At 36.9% G+C, this 18,555-nt stretch overlaps 2 protein-coding genes across 17 annotated transcripts in view; both read right to left on the bottom strand.

The window, feature by feature from the left end:
- Positions 1–7,605, bottom strand: part of LOC763804 (fibropellin-1) — a 33,598-nt gene extending 25,993 nt beyond the window's left edge. For 6 of the 16 annotated variants that reach the window (XM_030993241.1, XM_030993246.1, XM_030993244.1 and 3 more), the window contains exons 1-7: positions 7,495–7,603; positions 5,948–5,995; positions 3,693–3,829; positions 2,977–3,132; positions 2,418–2,553; positions 555–668; positions 78–191 (exon numbers count right to left, since the gene is read on the bottom strand). In XM_030993241.1, coding sequence (XP_030849101.1) covers positions 78–191; positions 555–668; positions 2,418–2,553; positions 2,977–3,132; positions 3,693–3,829; positions 5,948–5,995; positions 7,495–7,549 — 760 coding nt within the window. In that variant the 5' untranslated portion in view covers positions 7,550–7,603. Of the gene's footprint in view, positions 1–77; positions 192–554; positions 669–2,417; positions 2,554–2,976; positions 3,133–3,692; positions 3,830–5,947; positions 5,996–7,494 lie in introns of all 16 variants that reach the window. The other 10 variants (XM_030993242.1, XM_030993251.1, XM_030993256.1 and 7 more) reach the window with 3 other exon arrangements.
- Positions 7,606–11,876: 4,271 nt separating this feature from the next.
- LOC105444721 (zinc finger protein 100) lies at positions 11,877–17,875 on the bottom strand. Its single transcript, XM_030993868.1, has 4 exons — positions 17,799–17,875; positions 17,190–17,442; positions 16,253–16,915; positions 11,877–11,956 (listed from the first exon to the last, which is right to left on the bottom strand). The coding sequence occupies exons 2-4, from the start codon at positions 17,377–17,379 to the stop codon at positions 11,877–11,879; spliced, it is 933 nt and encodes a 310-aa protein (XP_030849728.1). The 5' UTR covers positions 17,380–17,442; positions 17,799–17,875.
- Positions 17,876–18,555: the final 680 nt, after the last annotated feature.

The following is an 18,555-nucleotide window of genomic DNA, read 5'->3' as shown; positions in this document are numbered from 1 at the left end:
CAATGTCTAGACGAACACGGAGCAATTGCTGTATATAAAAAGTGTAGGTATGTAATCTGCTTTGACTTTATATTTACCTGTTCCGCACGTAGGTCCAGTATAGCCAGGAGCGCAGGCACAAGTAAAGCTGTCCACTCCATCACTGCACCTTCCTCCATTCTCACAAGGATCGGGAGAACATTCGTTGTTATCTGAGTGTGCAAATTGGGTTCCAAATCATGATTATCAGAGATCGTTGTGGTAATCACAATGTCAAATTTGCTCTTGAAGTACCATGCACTCCCATTTTTCATGTGTCTACTCAAAATCAAGAAGAATGTAGCTTATTTCATTACTGCACCAAAAGGTGTAACACTCTCACATCTTTTGTCTGTACTTTCACTCCTCTTGACTGTTAATCATGGAAAACCTCCAAGGTTCTCCTCACAAATGACTGCATATTTATTTCTTTCTATTTCCTTCTTTGCTCTTTATCTATAATGTCTTGATGAAAAAGGAGCAATTGCTTTATATAAAAGTGTACGTATGTAATCTGCTTTGACTCTATATATTACCTGTTCCGCACGTAGGTCCAGTATAGCCAGGAGCGCAGGCACAAGTAAAGCTGTCCACTCCATCACTGCACCTTCCTCCATTCTCACAAGGATCGGGAGAACATTCATTGATATCTGTGCAAATTGAGTTCCAAAGACAATAGATGGGATAAAAGGGATGAGAAAATAATGTCCCTTTTGACATATTTATCTTCGCTCGGCGGTAATCAGGTAAAATAAAGTCAAAACTGGCATTCTTAATACAAATAATGACAGTTCAGGAATGAATTTCTTCATTTGTAAAACTATTAATACATAATTCAAATGAAGTAACTGAACTAAATATCTTTTTGAATGTTAGCATATTTTTTCTTCAAAAATATGGCCTTAGAAAGAAAATACATTTTGCAAAAATCTCATCGTCCCACAAAAGGTAGTGTGCCCCTGCCCGACAAGAAAATGTCACTTCAACAAATTTCTTTCATTTTGGCGTGATATGAATGTGAAAATGGACGCGGAAATGGAATGATGTTCAAGACACCTCATCATCACAAGTTGAATCGCTAAAATTAGGATGAATCATACCAGTCTTAACATACCCTAAAACAAATCATAATTATCAGAAATCGTTGTGGTAATCAAAATGTCAAATTTGCTATTAAAAGTTTCATTCACTCCTATGTTTCATGTGCCTACTTAAATTCAATAGGAGTGTATAAACAAATTTATTTCACTTGGTCGTGAAATGAATGTGAAAATGGACGCAGTAATGGCAAGAGAAACCTCAGCACCAAAAGTTGAATCGCTTTAATGAGGATGAATCATACCACTCTTTATCCTACCCTAAAACAAATCATTACTATACTTGAATCACTTGACAAATTAGGTAATTTGTATTCTAATATTCATGATGAAGAACACGTTTTCACGATTTTAATTTTATTTAAAATATGTTTGAACCCACCGGGAATCGAATCTGTGTCGCCGGAAAGGGAGGCAAGTGCTTAGACCACTATACCAACAAATTCAATATAGACATTACACGTAAACGGATATTGAGTTTCTCAAATCACATTTTGTAGTGAAAATATCACCACGATCCCAACATCTGATCAAAAATAAATGTCACCTTTGGTGTAGAGAATTTTCGCATTTACAGCATATCCGAAGCTGGCAGGAAATCGAGCGAAAAATCGAGATATTGCTCAAACAAGACTGGAAAGTATAATGAAGATTTCAGAAAAAGTCACCTCCCATAGAGAATCATTACACGCAAAATTGGGAAACTTGACATGCCTCCTTTAATCGAAAGAGTGTACCATGACGCAATTGTTTAAATGAAAAATAAATAGATTATTCTATGTAGACGATTTTCTCAGCTACAACATATCAAACATTGGGAGAAAAATGATCAATATTTACAGATTAACACTCAATTTTCAATAAATATGCTGACGTCATTATATGTAAATTCGTATTTTGAGTTCGAAGGCCATTATGATGACATCACGATGTACTTCATGGCCAAATGAGACATGAAATCATATCTCCGACCCATACTCTATCTAAATAATTTATGTAGAAAAAAAGGGGGTCCCCGAGCATCCCAAAGAGCTATAATGGATTTTTATAGGCATGTTTTTTTCCCATATATGGTCGGTATTACAAGAGCTCGCGCGCACGGACATTTATCTTGAACGGACGCTCATTCCGTTATTAATAGTCAAAATAAACATGATATCATATTGTTTGGAAAATATGTGGAATATCATGAAGAAAGTAGAATGGCTCTATTATTGGTGAAAAGGGGCCCAGAGTAATTTTCGCAAGAGAAATTTAATATGGAGCAAAAAATGTTGGAGTATCACTAGTTTTAAAACTGACCTTCGCGGAAGATCTGCATACGAAGACTGATTTGGCCGTACCAGCTGACAGGCATCAAGCGAATATAGCGGCAAAATTGGGGTACAGGCAGAGTGTTGGTCACGATGGTGTTGCGGTCAGAATTACCGGTGAAGATCTTCATTAAAAAAGGAAAATCAATCCACTTTTGAATGAATTATGACTCGAATGATTCTGCGGTCAATTGCAATCGAACTAAAGAGAGTCTAATTAAGCATGATGAATAAAACATATTTTTGCATGTTCAGTGCCTGTCCATTCGTTTCTACTTGAAGTTATATTCTGGTTACATGATTTTCAGGTTTTCGATACCTAGTAATCACATAGGGAAAAATATGATATGGATTGAAGATTTGTTGCTTGAAGTGCATTCTTGCTCTAATATATTTACAAATATAGACAGTTCTTTAATCCTACTTAATACTTGTATACTTATACTTTGTGTATTCAGAATAGTAGATAATACACCTAACATGTATATGTGTACCAGAGGTAAACATTGAAAATGATTAGAAAATGAATAACCAGAGAACAAACTTACCCTGTCAGCTCCAGGGTTTGTAGAGATGCCCTGCACGGTGTGAAAGGTCGTGCCATCAGTACTACAAGCAAGCTTGTAGCTTTGTACCCACTGGTCAGAATCTTGTCGCCCTTGAGTCGCAACTGAAATGATTTTGTAACGGTCCAAAAGATCCATCTTGCAGAAAGAAAAGAATCGGAGGAAGCTTTCTTGATGTTCATCCTCTTAATCATCTATCTTTTCTCCATGACAAACAAATTTAACCAATGAGCATGTTCCAAAATGTGTCAAATAAATATGAATTAAGTACAAATACTAAGAACGCCCCTCCAAGGGCAATATTTAAATTAGAAGTTCTCCACATTGGTGCTTTAATTGTCGATCTCATTTCTGAGTAATATCGAACTATTAACTATATTAATTCCCTTAAAAATGAAAACAATTGTTGACTTAGATGTGAATAGTTATGTGTAAGTGAATAGTGCCATAGAAATGACTGGTGACTCTTTCGTAGCGGTGGAATATGAATTCATGTCATGCATAGAAATGACGGTGACTCTAATATTGCAGACTTTGTGGCAGTATATGGATACAAATCAAACTATTGCCTAAAATTTGACTGTTAACCCTTTCATTACTGATACGGTGGCAGCAGTGGGATATGAACCCATGACATATAAATAAGGGTTGCCTAAATGTTTCGTGTTTGAATTGGCCTTAAGAAATGATTTGCTTACCTGGATCCACTGGTTGGCATTACTTGATCGTGCAGACCGGGCACCATGGTTAGCACTATACTCAGTGGAAGCAGTCATACTTGAATCTGGAATGGCATAACTCTCAAGGCCCAGAGGGACAGGGTCATTCAAGATGGCTGTAAGTTAATGCGTGACAATGTATAGCAAAATATAGGAAGTGGTGGTCAAATAGGCAAATATAATAAGATTATATTTATATATGTTTTAAAACTAGATAATGAAGGGCGGTTCTTTATTTCGGACCCTAGACTATTCCACAATTTAGGACCACCATATTTCATTGTGGTACGGGAAAATTCATACTTAAATTTTGAAATCCGAATGTGGTTTGACTGCAGTAAGGTACAAAAGAACAGTTTTTTGGGAAACAACATTTAAAAACATTGGCAGTACAGACCGTACGGAAACGTAAAACTGGCTAATTGCAACTTGTGTATAATAATCCTGAACTTTCAACTGTCTAGCTTTCACAAATAGAGGATCCGTGTGTGCTAAGGGTGCTGAACCAGAAATAATTCGTATTGCTCTTTTTCGTAAAATTATATTTCTAACATACATTATAATTATAACCGCTATTATTATCCAATGTGGTTGGTTTGGAATCGGTTTCAGGTCGGTTCGGCGGTGTGAATGACGAATACATACTTCAGTCAAACCAACGAGACTGCCACGAGAACGACTACAAACCGAGCTGAAAATGATGGTAACCGCTAGTACGACCAAAATCTGTTCGGTTTGGAATCGGTTTCAGGTCGGTTCGGCGGTGTGACTGACGGATACATACTTTAGTCACACCAACGAAGCTGACACCAGACAAAAACAAAACAGAACAGAAAATCCACAGCCCCTTATAGTGGCTACAAATTGGTCGATTTGTCGTCGGCGTGGATTCAGTTTAGCCGTGTGACAGAAGTATAAGACAGAGAAAGAGAGAGATTAGGAAAATATAAGAAGAGAAGAGAGAGACATTTAAGAGAAAATGATAAATTATTGAGAAAGAGAGATAGAGAGAGAGAGAGAGAAGTAAGAGGGGTAAATACAAAAGAGTAAAAGAAGTTAGAAAGAGAGTAAAAATTAATGAGAGAGAAAGTAAGGCCAAAACAGGAACAGAACAAAATTGAGAGGTAAGGGAGGGGTAAGGGATATTTGTTGTCCCCGCTTCTTAATACTATTTAAAATAGCAACAGCTAGGACGAAATTTTCGTTTAAATTCAGGGCTTTTTTAATTAGATTAGGCGGTGTCAGACACAGTTTTCCCGATCCAGCTTCATCAAGATAATAGCTATCTAGATAATACGTAGGTGACAGAAATGCCACGAGTTATCTATTATTATCTCGATAATTGATGGGCCAGTGCGCGTGCGCCGTTCAGGTATATAATGGCATTGTGACATCACACGATTGATTGATTGATTGATTTTTATTCGACAAGCTTCCAAATACAACAATATACTATAATAACAGATCAAAAATAAGTCAGCTTGAACAGGATAACCCACGAAAGCTCGAGAGCTTATTTCCAGTGGCGGTGTCAGCCACAATTTTCCCGATCCAGCTTGAATTATTTGGATAATAGCTATCTAAATAATTCACTTAGGTAGGTGACAGACAGCTGACAGACAGGCTACGAGCTATCTAATTTTTTATCTAGATAATTGATTGGCCGGTGTGTTGGCTCAGTCAGTAGAGCGTCCGCCTCACAACCGGGAGGTCGTGGCTTCGAACCGGCCGCGTCATACCAAAAGACGTTAAAAGACGGGAGTTGCTGCTACCTTGTTTGGCGTTCAACAATAAAGGGATAGAGCAACGTCGATTTGGCGCTGCTCAGTGGCTGCCGGGCTCCAGATCAATTGGGCAAAAAGAATTTCCTTTTTCGGTTTACTTTAAAAGATTATTATTATTATTATTATTATTATATTGTCCATATACATATACACTGTATCTATATCTATATCTATATAAATCTACAAAGAATTCTTGCCTTATCCTTTTCTTGAGTAAAGATTGGTTACAGAAAATCTGAGACATATATTGCCTGTTAATCTTCGCTGGAAAGTTGTCTGAATGTTACGATCATTCGGGAATCGCATACCGACTAAGCGACCAAATCGCACACACACTATCCGCGCTCGCCCAAAGAAACTTCTACACGTAAACCAATGGGGATCTCAGCAAAAATTTAATTATACGACCCATATAGCGGTCAATTCTATATCATTACAGTGATTACTTACCAGCTATTGGAACAGTTCCGTTCGTGCTCTGTGCCTCTACGTTGTGTACTAGACAAAAAGATTAAAATACAAAAAAATACATAAGAAAAATGTAACACAATGATCATACATTATATTGCCGAGTGGAACTGACCCGAATTTGCATATTTTCAAGACCATTACCCATAACATAATCAGGAACCCTTCTGTGTGATAAACACAATGAATAATATTTTGAGCTAGGTTATTTACCATTGCTGTTTTTGGCGAAAACTGGTACATAATTAAATGCATTCAATGTTTGCGAACATCTTAGAAGTTAGGCTCCTTTTTCTTGAATTATGTTGCTATTTCTACAACAACAACAACAACAAATTAAAATCAGCGTAATAATGATAATGATATAAATGATAGAAGGGTAGAAAGAGAGTGCAGTGAATATAATAACATCAGACGGGGAGTCAGACAGGGTTATGTCGCCGGACCTGTTCAATATGTATAGTGAAATCATTCTAAGAGAATTGGAGGATGAAAATGGGATACAAGTGGGTGGCCATTAAATCACAAATATTAGATATGCTGATGACACTGTTTTATTTTCTGAATCAGAGAAAGATCTCCAGAGACTCCTGAATGTAGTTGTAAAAGAAAGTGAGAGAATGGGACTAGAGATCAACTATACCAAGACAAAGTGCCTGGTGGTCTCCAAGTAGAGCAGTCCAAAATGTAATTGGAAACTGAAAGAACATTATTATTAAACAAGTCTCCTCATTTAATTACCTCGGCAGTATGATCGCCGAGGATGCCAGATGTGAGACAGAGATCAAGAGAAGCATAGCTCTCGCTAAATCTGCATTTTCAAAGTTAGGCTAAATTCTGACAAATCGAACAATGAGTATGAGGACCAGACTAAAAGTATTGAATTGTAACATCTATTAATATGGAAGTGAAACATGGACTTTAGCCTCTGATACTAAAAAGCGTTTGGAAAGTTGCGAAATGTGGTATTTAAGAAGAATGATGAAAGTCCCCTGGACTGACAAAGTTAGTAATGAGGAAGTTCTTACACGAGCTGGAGTGCAAAGGAAAATGATACGTGAGATGTTGATTAGGCAGTTGAAGTTCCTGGGTCACACGTAAAGAAGGCCTAGAGAATCTTGCTTTGACAGGGAAAATTTTGGGCAGAAGGAGTAGGGGAAGAAGGAGGATACTTTGTTGGAAGAGAGAGGAGTGAAATAACTGGGAGTGGTACTAATACAGAAGGCTAGGAGCCGATAGGGCTGTGGAACAGCATGGTCGCCAAAGTCAAACGATATGGCACTTAGAGAGAGAGAGAGATAAATGATAACAATAATAATGATAATATTGATAATGAAAACATTCATAGAGCGTTACTACTAATATACTATAACAGTACATTAGCCCATATGAGCGTACATTTCAATGAATTTTTTTGCAAACATCCTGACAAAAACAGTTTTTAAGCGAAATTTCTAACATGCGTACAAAGAAGCAATAATACGAAATGATTCAGGTGGAGGTTAGGAGGAAGGAGAAAAATTTCTCACCACACAGAAAAGACAGCATCAGCAGCACGAGACTCGAAACAGGTATCCCCCTCATCTTGCGGCTAGCTTGGCAAACAGTGCTCTAGGACCAGAAGAATAATACTACATTGATTAAAAAAGGGTCCTTTTTATACTATTCAATCACGAGCAGTCAGGATCGGGATCCACGTGACCAAATTGTCGTGATTTGAGTTGTTTACCCAAGTTGCCCTTTCGGGTGATTATGTAACTTTAGCTAAATGGTGAAAGTTTCATCTAAAATGTCTCCATGTTTATCTGTACGAGGCCAGTGCGGCACAGGTACCTTTTCCCCCGGGATGAGTTATGTAATCGGTTCTTATCACATTTAATGTGTTTTCTTTTCTTTCTTTTTTTACACAAATGACACATTGTCTATATACGGGGGTTCATTGAAATGTCTTTTCGGCTGGCAAACTCTGATTATTAAGCACTGTTGAAATTATTACAGGAATGTTAGTCAATAAACGTCGATGAGCGTATAATTCAATTAACCCGTCTATTTTCTTGTCCATGTACATGCACAGTTACCAGTGCACAGCTAGTAACGTAGCCACGGAGAGAGAGGGGGGGGGGGTCGAATGGAAAACGGAATGGAAAGTGAGAGTGAAAAGAGCTGCTACCGCCTCTCCCCTAGTCTGCAGGCACAGACCCTAATTTGACACTTAATCAAAAATCATTGCGCCTTGAGAGAAGTCTAGCCCAGCTACCTACTTGTTGTGTCAATATAGCCTGTGTCAGGAGCAGTTCATAGAGATATACTACTAACTTATTAAGTATATATCTCTATGGAGCAGTTACAGTACATGGCCTATGGTAGTCTTATAGTGCAGACTCACTTTTACGACTGACCAGGGTTTGTGCTTGCAGACTACCTCTCCCCCCCCCCCCCCTCTCTCTCTCTCTCCCCCTCTCTTCTCCTTTTCCCATTTTCTAGTCTATCAATCTCTCTCTCTCGCTCTCTCTCTCTCTCTCTCTCTACCATACAAAACTCCCTCTCCAACTCTCCTTGTTGAACTAAATATTGATAATGAAGGTCGAAGCTGTGTCTGATTATTCTACCTGACTGGTAGGAAGGCATTTTGAACAAAGGCCTTGTTAAAGTGATTATGAATGATGTAGAAGTAGTTTTAATGAATTCATATTTCTGTTCAAATTTCCCTTTTAATACAATGCTTATTATTAATTTTATTTGTTGTTAATCAACCAAGTTGGTAGGATGAACGAAGATGAATCGGCGGGTTAAATTTGCTGCTTCCCCCTCCCCTACTCTTGTCCATCCACGCAACTACATAGCCGAATGCATTGAGGGTACGTTTATGCTCAATTTTGAAGGCAGAATGAGCGATTTGAAACGCTCATCGTAAACGCTCATCGTAATCGCAGTTCCACGGTGTACTGTTTATGCTCACTTCTCTCGGTCCTCCAGGCATGATTTTGGCTGGGTGCATGGCCTTGCAGCTGGATTCGCAAACCTGCACTGCGCATGCTACGTTGACCCTATTTAAACGCGTTTACAGAATAATGATTGTGCGTTTATGCTTCCCAGAATCGCCGATCCAAAAAGCAACTTTTTGTGAGTTTACGATCGGCGATTACGATCACCGTTTTGCTGTGATTCTACAAAAATGAAAAAGGACGCAATCGTGTTTTGAACTAAACGCGTAACAAAATAATGCCTCATTCTGGCCCGAAAAACATGGGCATAAACGTACCCTCAGTCACGCCTGGCCCGACATGTCCAACCTGAGATCAACAGCACATCCTGAACTGGACAACAAAAATTACATAACTTCCGATGGCCGAGAATCGGTCGGATTGGATTCGGTTTGACGGTGTGACTGAGGTAGTATTAGTGCACTGTCTGTATGTAGACCTTGTATACACTGTTTTAACATGTATTACATTTTTGTATCAAGTTGGTTACAATTTTAATCAAACACAGATTACTATATGAATCACTCAACTTTTGGCTAACTTTAACCAACAGCCTGTTTATTAAAATTTAAATTGTGGTTGATTAACATTTTTAATCGTTTATTGGTTTAAAAAGATTTGCTCAAGGTTGGTTAAAATGGTGTTGATACACTCTAACCCTTTGCTGATTAAAACTTTAACCTTTTGTTGGTTTATTATGCTTTGTGCGGGGCTGATTTACATGATGGTGGTTAAACTTACATGGTCGTTGGTTAAAATTGTAAACATTGTACGTTAATAATCTGCTTTGATTTACGCGTTATTGGTTAAACTTTCCCTGACCGCGTGCCGTATCTATAGATAAGGCACGCAGTCAGGGAAAGTGCATCCAGTCGTTACTTCTGCACCGGTTTTGCTGACAGACCACAATGCCCCGGTCACGTCAATGAGACCGATTCCAGACCGACAGCAAACCGAACAGAAGTTTACATTAATCAGAATGGACAATAATCATGGGAATCGGGGCGAGTGTTTCAAGTTAGTTAATATGACTGCGGCAATGAAGCACTATTTTGCGTAATAATGTCAAAATGATCGGATTCGTTTATCTTGGGATTGCATCATCATTAGGTTTTGGCAACACCGTTATCTTTTAAAGGTACTATGTCCCATTTGCAGGCCCCAAAAAATGAAAAGGTTAAATTCCGACGGCATTTGAAAGACAATATTAATTTAGAACTCCCCCCCCCCCCCAAAAGGGGGGTTTGAAAATATCTTTAAGTGGGAAAATAACGACTATTAGTTGTAAAATCGACTTAGGAGCTATAGATCCAGTAAGTAATAGTCTAATATTCAGACCATTGTATTGAATGGTCGTACGTTTTATGCAGCGCAAATGTTCATTCAGTTTAATTTTGGCCATTACAAGAAATGGGTTATTGATGTAGACAAATGCTCATGTAGGCCTACCATTTACAGCTCATTTTATGTATGTTATAACCAAAGAAGAAAAAAAAGCCAGTCAGTCACTCAATAGTGTCTGACAGTGAAGTCTAGCAAGTAAACGGGTTTCCTTGCATAATTTAAATCACTGTTAACGTTTAAATTTCACAGATATAACACACCTGACATATTTATAATCCTGCAAAGTTCTACAGCATTTGATGTTGGCTGCACAAGGGACATAGCATCTTTAAAGGGAAAGTATGTTCTGATTTTTACTTTTTTTTACTTTAATAGACAGTATTCGTATTGGTATTTGGTACAAATGTCATGTAGACACTAAGCTATAGTCATGTACCAAACATGTTTAGGGATGCAGCAAAACGTTTGAGAAATACGTGGGCTTTTAGGGCTGTATATAGGCCTATCCTCAAAATAATAACAATCAATAAAATAGGCCTATACAGATATTAACAAATGCGTATAGGCTAATATCATAACAAAAAGTTAAGATAATGAGGAAATACACAGGACAGTCATTAAAGGCCTATTTTTTCAAAAGATTTTTTTTCCCCGCTGTTTAAGTCGTTGCTGTTTTTTTATTGATAAAAGTGTATCTCTTCCCGGGATCTCATCGTATAGACCTGTGCATTATTTCCCTTTTTAAAATTTCATTTGATAACAATTAAAAAACGCCAGTTTTCAGGTGCAATAACCTATACATGACTTGTATAAGCGTTTATAATAAAATTGAATGCTATATATTGAATCAACCAGTCCAATCAAATTATATTAGATAAACAAAATCAAGGTTGATATTGGGAATTTGTAATGATGTATGAAATTGACCGCGGAGCCATCGCTGTATAAAGTGAAAAAGAAAAACCTTCTCCGTCTGGTATACTGAAAGTCGACCGTTATTGTTACGTAACTTCCGAAGATCGAGATTACACATGCGTGGAAGCAATGGAATGAGGTTGATTCTGTAATACATGAGAATTGCGGTAATTATTATGGGAATTTCAATTTGCTCCAAACATGAAAGATTGTAACTAAATTTTCTTGCTGGAAATTGGCAAGCAATTACCAATGACTTTTGATAACCTTTATTTGCTATGAAAATCAATATTATTTTACTAACATATTTTGTAGGGTCTGTGATAAAGCGGGAACTGCAGTATTTAAACCGTATCCGGACACTTACCCCCTGGACAACCCGCCCCGGACAACCAGTCCAAGATAACCACACTCTAGGACAACTACCCCCCTAGGACAACTACTCCGGACAACTACTCCCAGACAAATACCCCCTAGAAAAACTACTCCCTAGGAAAACTACCCCCGCACAACTACCCACAGACAACTACCCCCAGACATCTACCCCCTAGGATAGTTGTGCGGGGGTACTTGTCCTATATAGAGGATGGTTGTCGTAGGGGGAAGTTGTCTGGGGGTAGTTGTCTGTGGGTAGTTGTACGGGGGTAGTTTTCCTGGGAGTAGTTGTCCTAGAGTGTAGATGTCCTTAAATGGGGGTAGTTGTCTGGGGCTGATTGTTCGGGGGTAGTCGTACTAGAGGGTGGTTGTCCTAGGGGTTCATTGTCCTAGAGGGTGGTTATCATAGGGTTGGTTATCCGGGGTGGTTGTCCAGGGGTGGTGGTCAATTTTAAACACGTCATCAGGCCAGTCAAATTATGTGTACCCACATCATTGAGGGTCGAATCAATGAGATTAAAGGTCAAGAGGAAGCCAAAAAAGGCGATGGACAGATCGAGATCCCTTGTAGAATGCACAAAAACAACGAGAGAGAGAGAGAGAGAGAGAGAGGGAGAGAGAGACAGAGAGAGACAGAGAGAGAGGGAGAGAGAGAGAGAGAGAGAGAGAGAGAGAGAGAGTGGGGGAGACATTGGAGAGCATTGGTGTATGAATCCATGACCCCCAACCTTCAATATTGAGGATAGGTGAAGAACGAAAGAAACAAATACAAGATAATAACGTTTTTAACATATTTAGCGCATGTAATAAGTTATCGATATGACAGCTCGATCGTGTACAGCGAACCTATTTTTGGCAAAAATTCAAATTTTTGTTTGAGAAACTTTATATCTTGGTTAAAAATGATTATATTTTGGTCAATATTTAGGCTGACAATGTTTAAGCGTTAGCTTATTTTTTGTTGGAAACAATCTACTAAAACTTAAACTCAGTGAAGGGCTGTAGAGTTTAGACATTACTAAACCAGACCAAAAGGAAGAACAGACTGTCAGACGGAGAAAACTAAGATATTCGGGTATGCGATCAAATCGAGTCTGTATTGAGAACGGAAATGTTACACAATTGGCTTTTATAGTGTCAATTAGATGGGATTATATATGACTCAAGCTGGATAAATATTCGAAAATGTAGCATAGCATTTATTGAAATACAACACGAATATTCATTTGAATACAAGAATAATGAATAAAATGCATCCCCCCCCCAAACACTCAAACATATTTCACTCTCTCTCTCTTTAAAGCCCGTCTGTACTAGTTTGGCCAGGAGGGATTAGACCACCCAGCGTGGTCACTGACAGGTGGCCATCTTATCAACTCAGCTCTCAATTAACATAAGAAAAAGAGGATCATGGGGAACCAAGGGGCATTGCTTAGGCATTGTTTCTATATAGAGGGAGCAAGTAGCTACGGGTAGTACAGTGGGGCTTTAAGTCTTTCCGAGCTCATAAGGAGAGCTTACTCTATTAAAATTATCCTACATGCCACTCCTTAAATTAGCCCACCCCATCGAGTTCTATCTCACCTCCATCTTGTCATTTCTCCTTGGTATTAATTATCGTGTATAGCCCCCCCCCCCTTTCCCCTCCTCTTGCCTGTCTGTATCTCTCTCTCTCTCCCTGCCTCTCTCTCTCCTCTCCTTTATCTGTCACACTCTCTCTGTCCCTGTCTGTATGTTTCTCCTCTCTAGTTTTAATTATTTCCTACATCTCTTCCCTTTCATCTTTTGAACTCCCTAACACTCAATAAGAAACCGCGGGTAAGTGTTGATATACACACCAAATAGCATTTAATGGTATTCAAATCTTCTTTGAAACACTAAGTTTATAGAAACTTTGCAAAATCCAATGGCAAATAGTCATTAACATGGGCAAGGAACGCCAAACTCTATGAAACACAATTTCAGATGTAATAACGCAATAAATATATTGAACTTAAATAATTTCTGAATTGCTACACATTTTCAAGCTAGTATACAGGAATTATCTACAATACAATGTAAAAACATCTTTCAAAATATAAATCAAAATTATTTGTAGATTTTTTTTTAGACAAGGCAAAAAGCCAATTACATTCCTAGAATAATACTTTACAGTGTATATACTTTTTCACTCCATCATATACAATTTGTTTTTATATAGGCTCAAAACTTGTAGAAGTAATAGTTTTGTATTAACCTACATTTCAAATAAAGACACATTCCCATTATGCTGTTATATTTAAATATCAAACACCTATTACAAACGGAACAACTGTACTACTTAAATTTAATTCAATTCATGAGGGGAAATATTCTAAATGTACATCTGTAATGATTTATTTGCAAGTGATTGATTTCTTTGCACAAGTCCACATGACGATTCAACACTTGATGGCGCTAAACAACCAATTGAACAGTCTCAAGATCAGTGTGATTCCTGACGATTAAAACAAAATATGGAACCAGCTGAACCAAAACATAGATAAATTCAAATCAAATTCAAGTTAATAAACTCAAATCATTTTTTATATTTCAACTCATTTACATGTATGCTTGTTTGATTAACAAATTTACAAAGCATGCTTCCCTTTTCTCTCTCTCTCTCTCTTTGTTGGTCTCATTTTTAAAGTGGATTAAAATTTTCCTTTATTTTTTTTCTTTTAGCCAATTTGGTTCTATATAGATTAAAATAATTTGAATATATTTAGGTACCTTTCAATTTAAAATGTTACTGAATTATCATGAATGACTTTGAAATGAATAAATAAGTTAATAACTTCTACTTTAAGCACTTAAAGCAGATAAATAAGATCACATTTTAATGGCATCTTCATTGTGAACTTGCTTAGAATTCATGTTTATATTATGCTATGTGCAAATAACATTGCATTTATACCGATGCCTTATTTCCGGCTCATTGCTGTCAATTCTTTTAAGATTGGTCTCTGGCATTCAAAATATGAACACAATCACACTGCAATGTCGTTGTTATTGTACGGAACATAATACCCTCAATTTAAACATATACCATGAGGCCGCCATCCTAATTGTCAAGCAATATAATTGCTGTCTTCTGCACTTTTTAAACAGAATAGTTCAGATAATACTTTAAATTTATGATAATATGTTATGGAAATATTAAGTTCCGTTATTATATGCCCATATATATTTTTTTTTTAATTCAGTTATATTAAATTTGGAAAAATGCAGAAATAAAATCAGAAATAAAATCATATCCATTCAAAGGAATTCATGTCAGCACTTTGCTCAACATCGTTATGTAAACATACTGTTTATACCAGTATACCCATATCCTACATATCATAGGTATACAAATCATACCTGTACTAATCATGCACTCTAACAGACAAGGTATTTGTTTCATATATGCATATAATAGATCATAGGAAATCTACATCTCAGTCATGTTGAAACTTACTTGAAATGTACAAATGTAACTTTCAAGTTATGTGCACTTGTTCTATGAACTGGAGAAATTCCAAAGCTCCCTATTAATGTACTCTTGTGGAATTTATTGTTCACCAAACCTATAAACATATCTGCATATTGGAGGATTGATCATGAATTAATTTGTGGTTTCCATTCTTAACTTCTTCATTTTAACAATGCGCCATTCATAACTGTAAGCATCTAATAAAAGTTCCAATACTAATAAATTACATGAGCATTAACCTAATAATCTTTATGAAAGAATGAGAGGGAAAAAATTCCTTGGTCCCATTAACAATAAGCCTACCACTGCAGTTCATAATTTATAGTAACTGAAGTCATGCAAAAACGAACCTTCCTTTCTATTCAAAATATTGATAGACAAAAATACACAAAGATCTATTTCGATGTCATTTAAGAATGAAGATGATATTGAAGTTCATCAATACAATATTTGTAGATATTCCCATCATTAAGATAATTCATAGATGCAAAATTAATTAAATATTATAGACTAAGACTTACAGTTCATTGGTGTTGATACTGCTCACTCGAGACTGCACAAGTTTCTTATTGCACTGTGTGTTTGTACATTGACATTTTGGCTTATGGTACCTGAGAGAGGAAAGGTTCCTCCATGCCTTACCACATTGATCACATACATAGGGCTTCTCACCTGTATGAATGCGTTTATGTCTTGTGAGATCACCCATATTATTAAATGCTTTACCACATTGATCACATACATAGGGCTTCTCACCTGTATGGATGCGTTTATGTTTTTTGAGATCACCAGCTTGATTAAATGCCTTACCACATTGATCACATACATAGGGCTTCTCACCTGTATGGATGCGTTTATGTCTTGTGAGACTAGGTTCTTGATTAAATGCCTTACCACATTGATCACATACATAGGGCTTCTCACCTGTATGGATGCGTTTATGTATTGTGAGAACATCTTCACGATTAAATGCCTTACCACATTGATCACATACATAGGGCTTCTCACCTGTATGAATGCGTTTATGTGTTGTGAGATGAGGTTCTTGATTAAATGCCTTACCACATTGATCACATACATAGGGCTTTTCACCTGTATGGGTGCGTTTATGTGTTGTGAGATTATTTATTTGATTAAATGCCTTACCACAGTAATCACATACATAGGGCTTCTCACCTGTATGGATGCATTTATGTCTTGTGAGGACATCTTCACGTTTAAATGCCTTACCACATTGATCACATACATAGGGCTTCTCACCCGTATGGATGCGTTTATGTCTTGTGAGATTATGTTCATAAGTAAATGTCTTACCACATTGATCACATACATAGGGATTCTCACCTGTATGGATGTGTTTATGTGTTGTAAGACAATGTGCATCTCTGAATGCTTTACCACATTGATCACATACACATGATTTCTTTGTTACATGATTCTCTTTATCTTTGACTAGATTATTGTTAAATGCATTACCATATTTACCACAATCATATGGCTTATTATCTGCTTTGGTGCTTTTAAGTTTATTAGAATGAAGTTGATTAGTAAATGTTCCCTCTCTACAAGTAGGTTGAATATTTGTTCTAATTTTATCATTTGACAAATCATTGCTGGCTTTATTTTTTGAATCACTGCCAAAGTTAATTTTCATCACTCTATTAACAGATTGAACAGTTTTTTGTATTTCTCCTTTGATGAACTGTAGAATGTCTTCCTTTGATGTACCTGCCTGTGGGACGATACCATAGTGTCCATGTTTGTACTTTAGATGCCTTGCTAAGACGAGAGGAATTGCGTAGAGTGATCCACAGTACTCACATCTATAGAGGCCAGAATCTAAAATAAGATAAAGTATATGACAAGGTATGATATGACATCAATGAGCAACACAAAAGAATCACAATCACAAGTAAAGCTAGTAAGTGATTGTTGCTTGGTCTTTTGGTTTGTTTATCTGTTTGTTGTTTCCACTTCCAAATTTTGTTGCCATGGAATATATAAAATTCATTGAACATGTCTAAATTCCTATTTAAAAAGCAAAGGAATTATTTCACAAATCTTAAATCAATCTCTATTCTTATTTCACACAGAAAGTTTCCTAATCAAGTACCTGTTTCAATGTTGAGTTTATTAAGCTGCGATGTGATACCAAGATCCTTAGCATACTGCTCCCCATAGTAGACCAGTAGCTCCCTTCCTGGCCAGATTGGTTTGAAGGTACGGTAGTAGATCTCACCGAGATACTGGAATGCTACAAGGTTCTGTTCACCCTCATTGCGTGCACAGTTGATGTAACGCATCCAGTTGCCTGTCTGCTCACTGTTGCTGTCAACATAGTGGTGGGGTTTGCCTTCTGTACAGATCTATATGAATACAAAGGAAGAGAAAACATTTGTGATTTTAAATCAGAATCGGATCTATCACAAACGTAGATATTTCTTTTGCACATAAGCATCATCATTAGCATTATTTTTTATATCTCTCATTAATGTATAAGTGTTAACTCTTTCCATAATACTGTTTTGAACTTTATAATCTCATAAGTGAACCTTAGAAATTCAGATCTCTTCTAGGAATAAAATGTGCACATCTTTTAAATAGACATTTTATGTAGATATTGAGAAAAATGTAAACATCTCTGAGTGCTAAGACTTTCAATCATACTTGATATAACAATTAGCATTTCTATACAATGAAGGCTCCCCAAAATGATTCATACCTCCCAAGCATATCCGCTATCATATCCAGTCTCTAGGTCCACAATGTCTCCATCGTACGGACCAAACCGGTATCCTTTAGGGATAAACTTGGTAGCAAAGATCCCCTGACCAGCCCCTGGTATCAATGACTGCTTGACCGCCAGACCATCAGGTAGAGTCTTCCTTGCTCTGTTTTTAGAGCCTTTAGGGACAGGGTTGTCCTTGATGATGGTAAGGGGATGCTTGGAGCACTGACCTTCAAAGACCTCATGACAATCTTCACAATCTGTAGGGGGAAGGGATAATAGAAATTGATTAACTATTGAACATCATCATCAATTGTGTTTGTTCCTTACAACCTTTGTGTTGTCAAGGCTGCATGGAAGGAATTGTGTTCATTAGATGATTCACCCCTGATTACATATGATATATAAATGTTCATTATGCAGAACGAATTGAGTTTATTTCAAAGCTGATCCAATAAATTAGGTTTAGAGTAGTCTGTTTAATAAAGAAATGCTCTGAGAAATTCATACATTGTACATGGAGCTTCACAATAAGGCCTAACAAAAATATTTTCGACCAACAGACCCACGTTTAGGCACTTACAGGGCAATATAACATCTTTTTTTTTTTTTAGGCCTAATTAACCTCATGAATTTGAAGAATTCTATAAAAAAAAAAACGAAAAATATACAAATGACCAACAAAAACAAATGTGAAATAAATAAAAAACAAAAAGAATAAAGCCAAATTCTCTTGTGTTTACTTACAGAT

Source organism: Strongylocentrotus purpuratus, unplaced genomic scaffold, assembly GCF_000002235.5.
Source record: "Strongylocentrotus purpuratus isolate Spur 01 unplaced genomic scaffold, Spur_5.0 spur5_scaffold_20, whole genome shotgun sequence".
Taxonomy (NCBI): Eukaryota; Metazoa; Echinodermata; class Echinoidea; order Camarodonta; family Strongylocentrotidae; genus Strongylocentrotus; species Strongylocentrotus purpuratus.
Note: the sequence above shows the minus strand (reverse complement) of the source record. Positions and strands in the feature narration are given on the sequence as shown.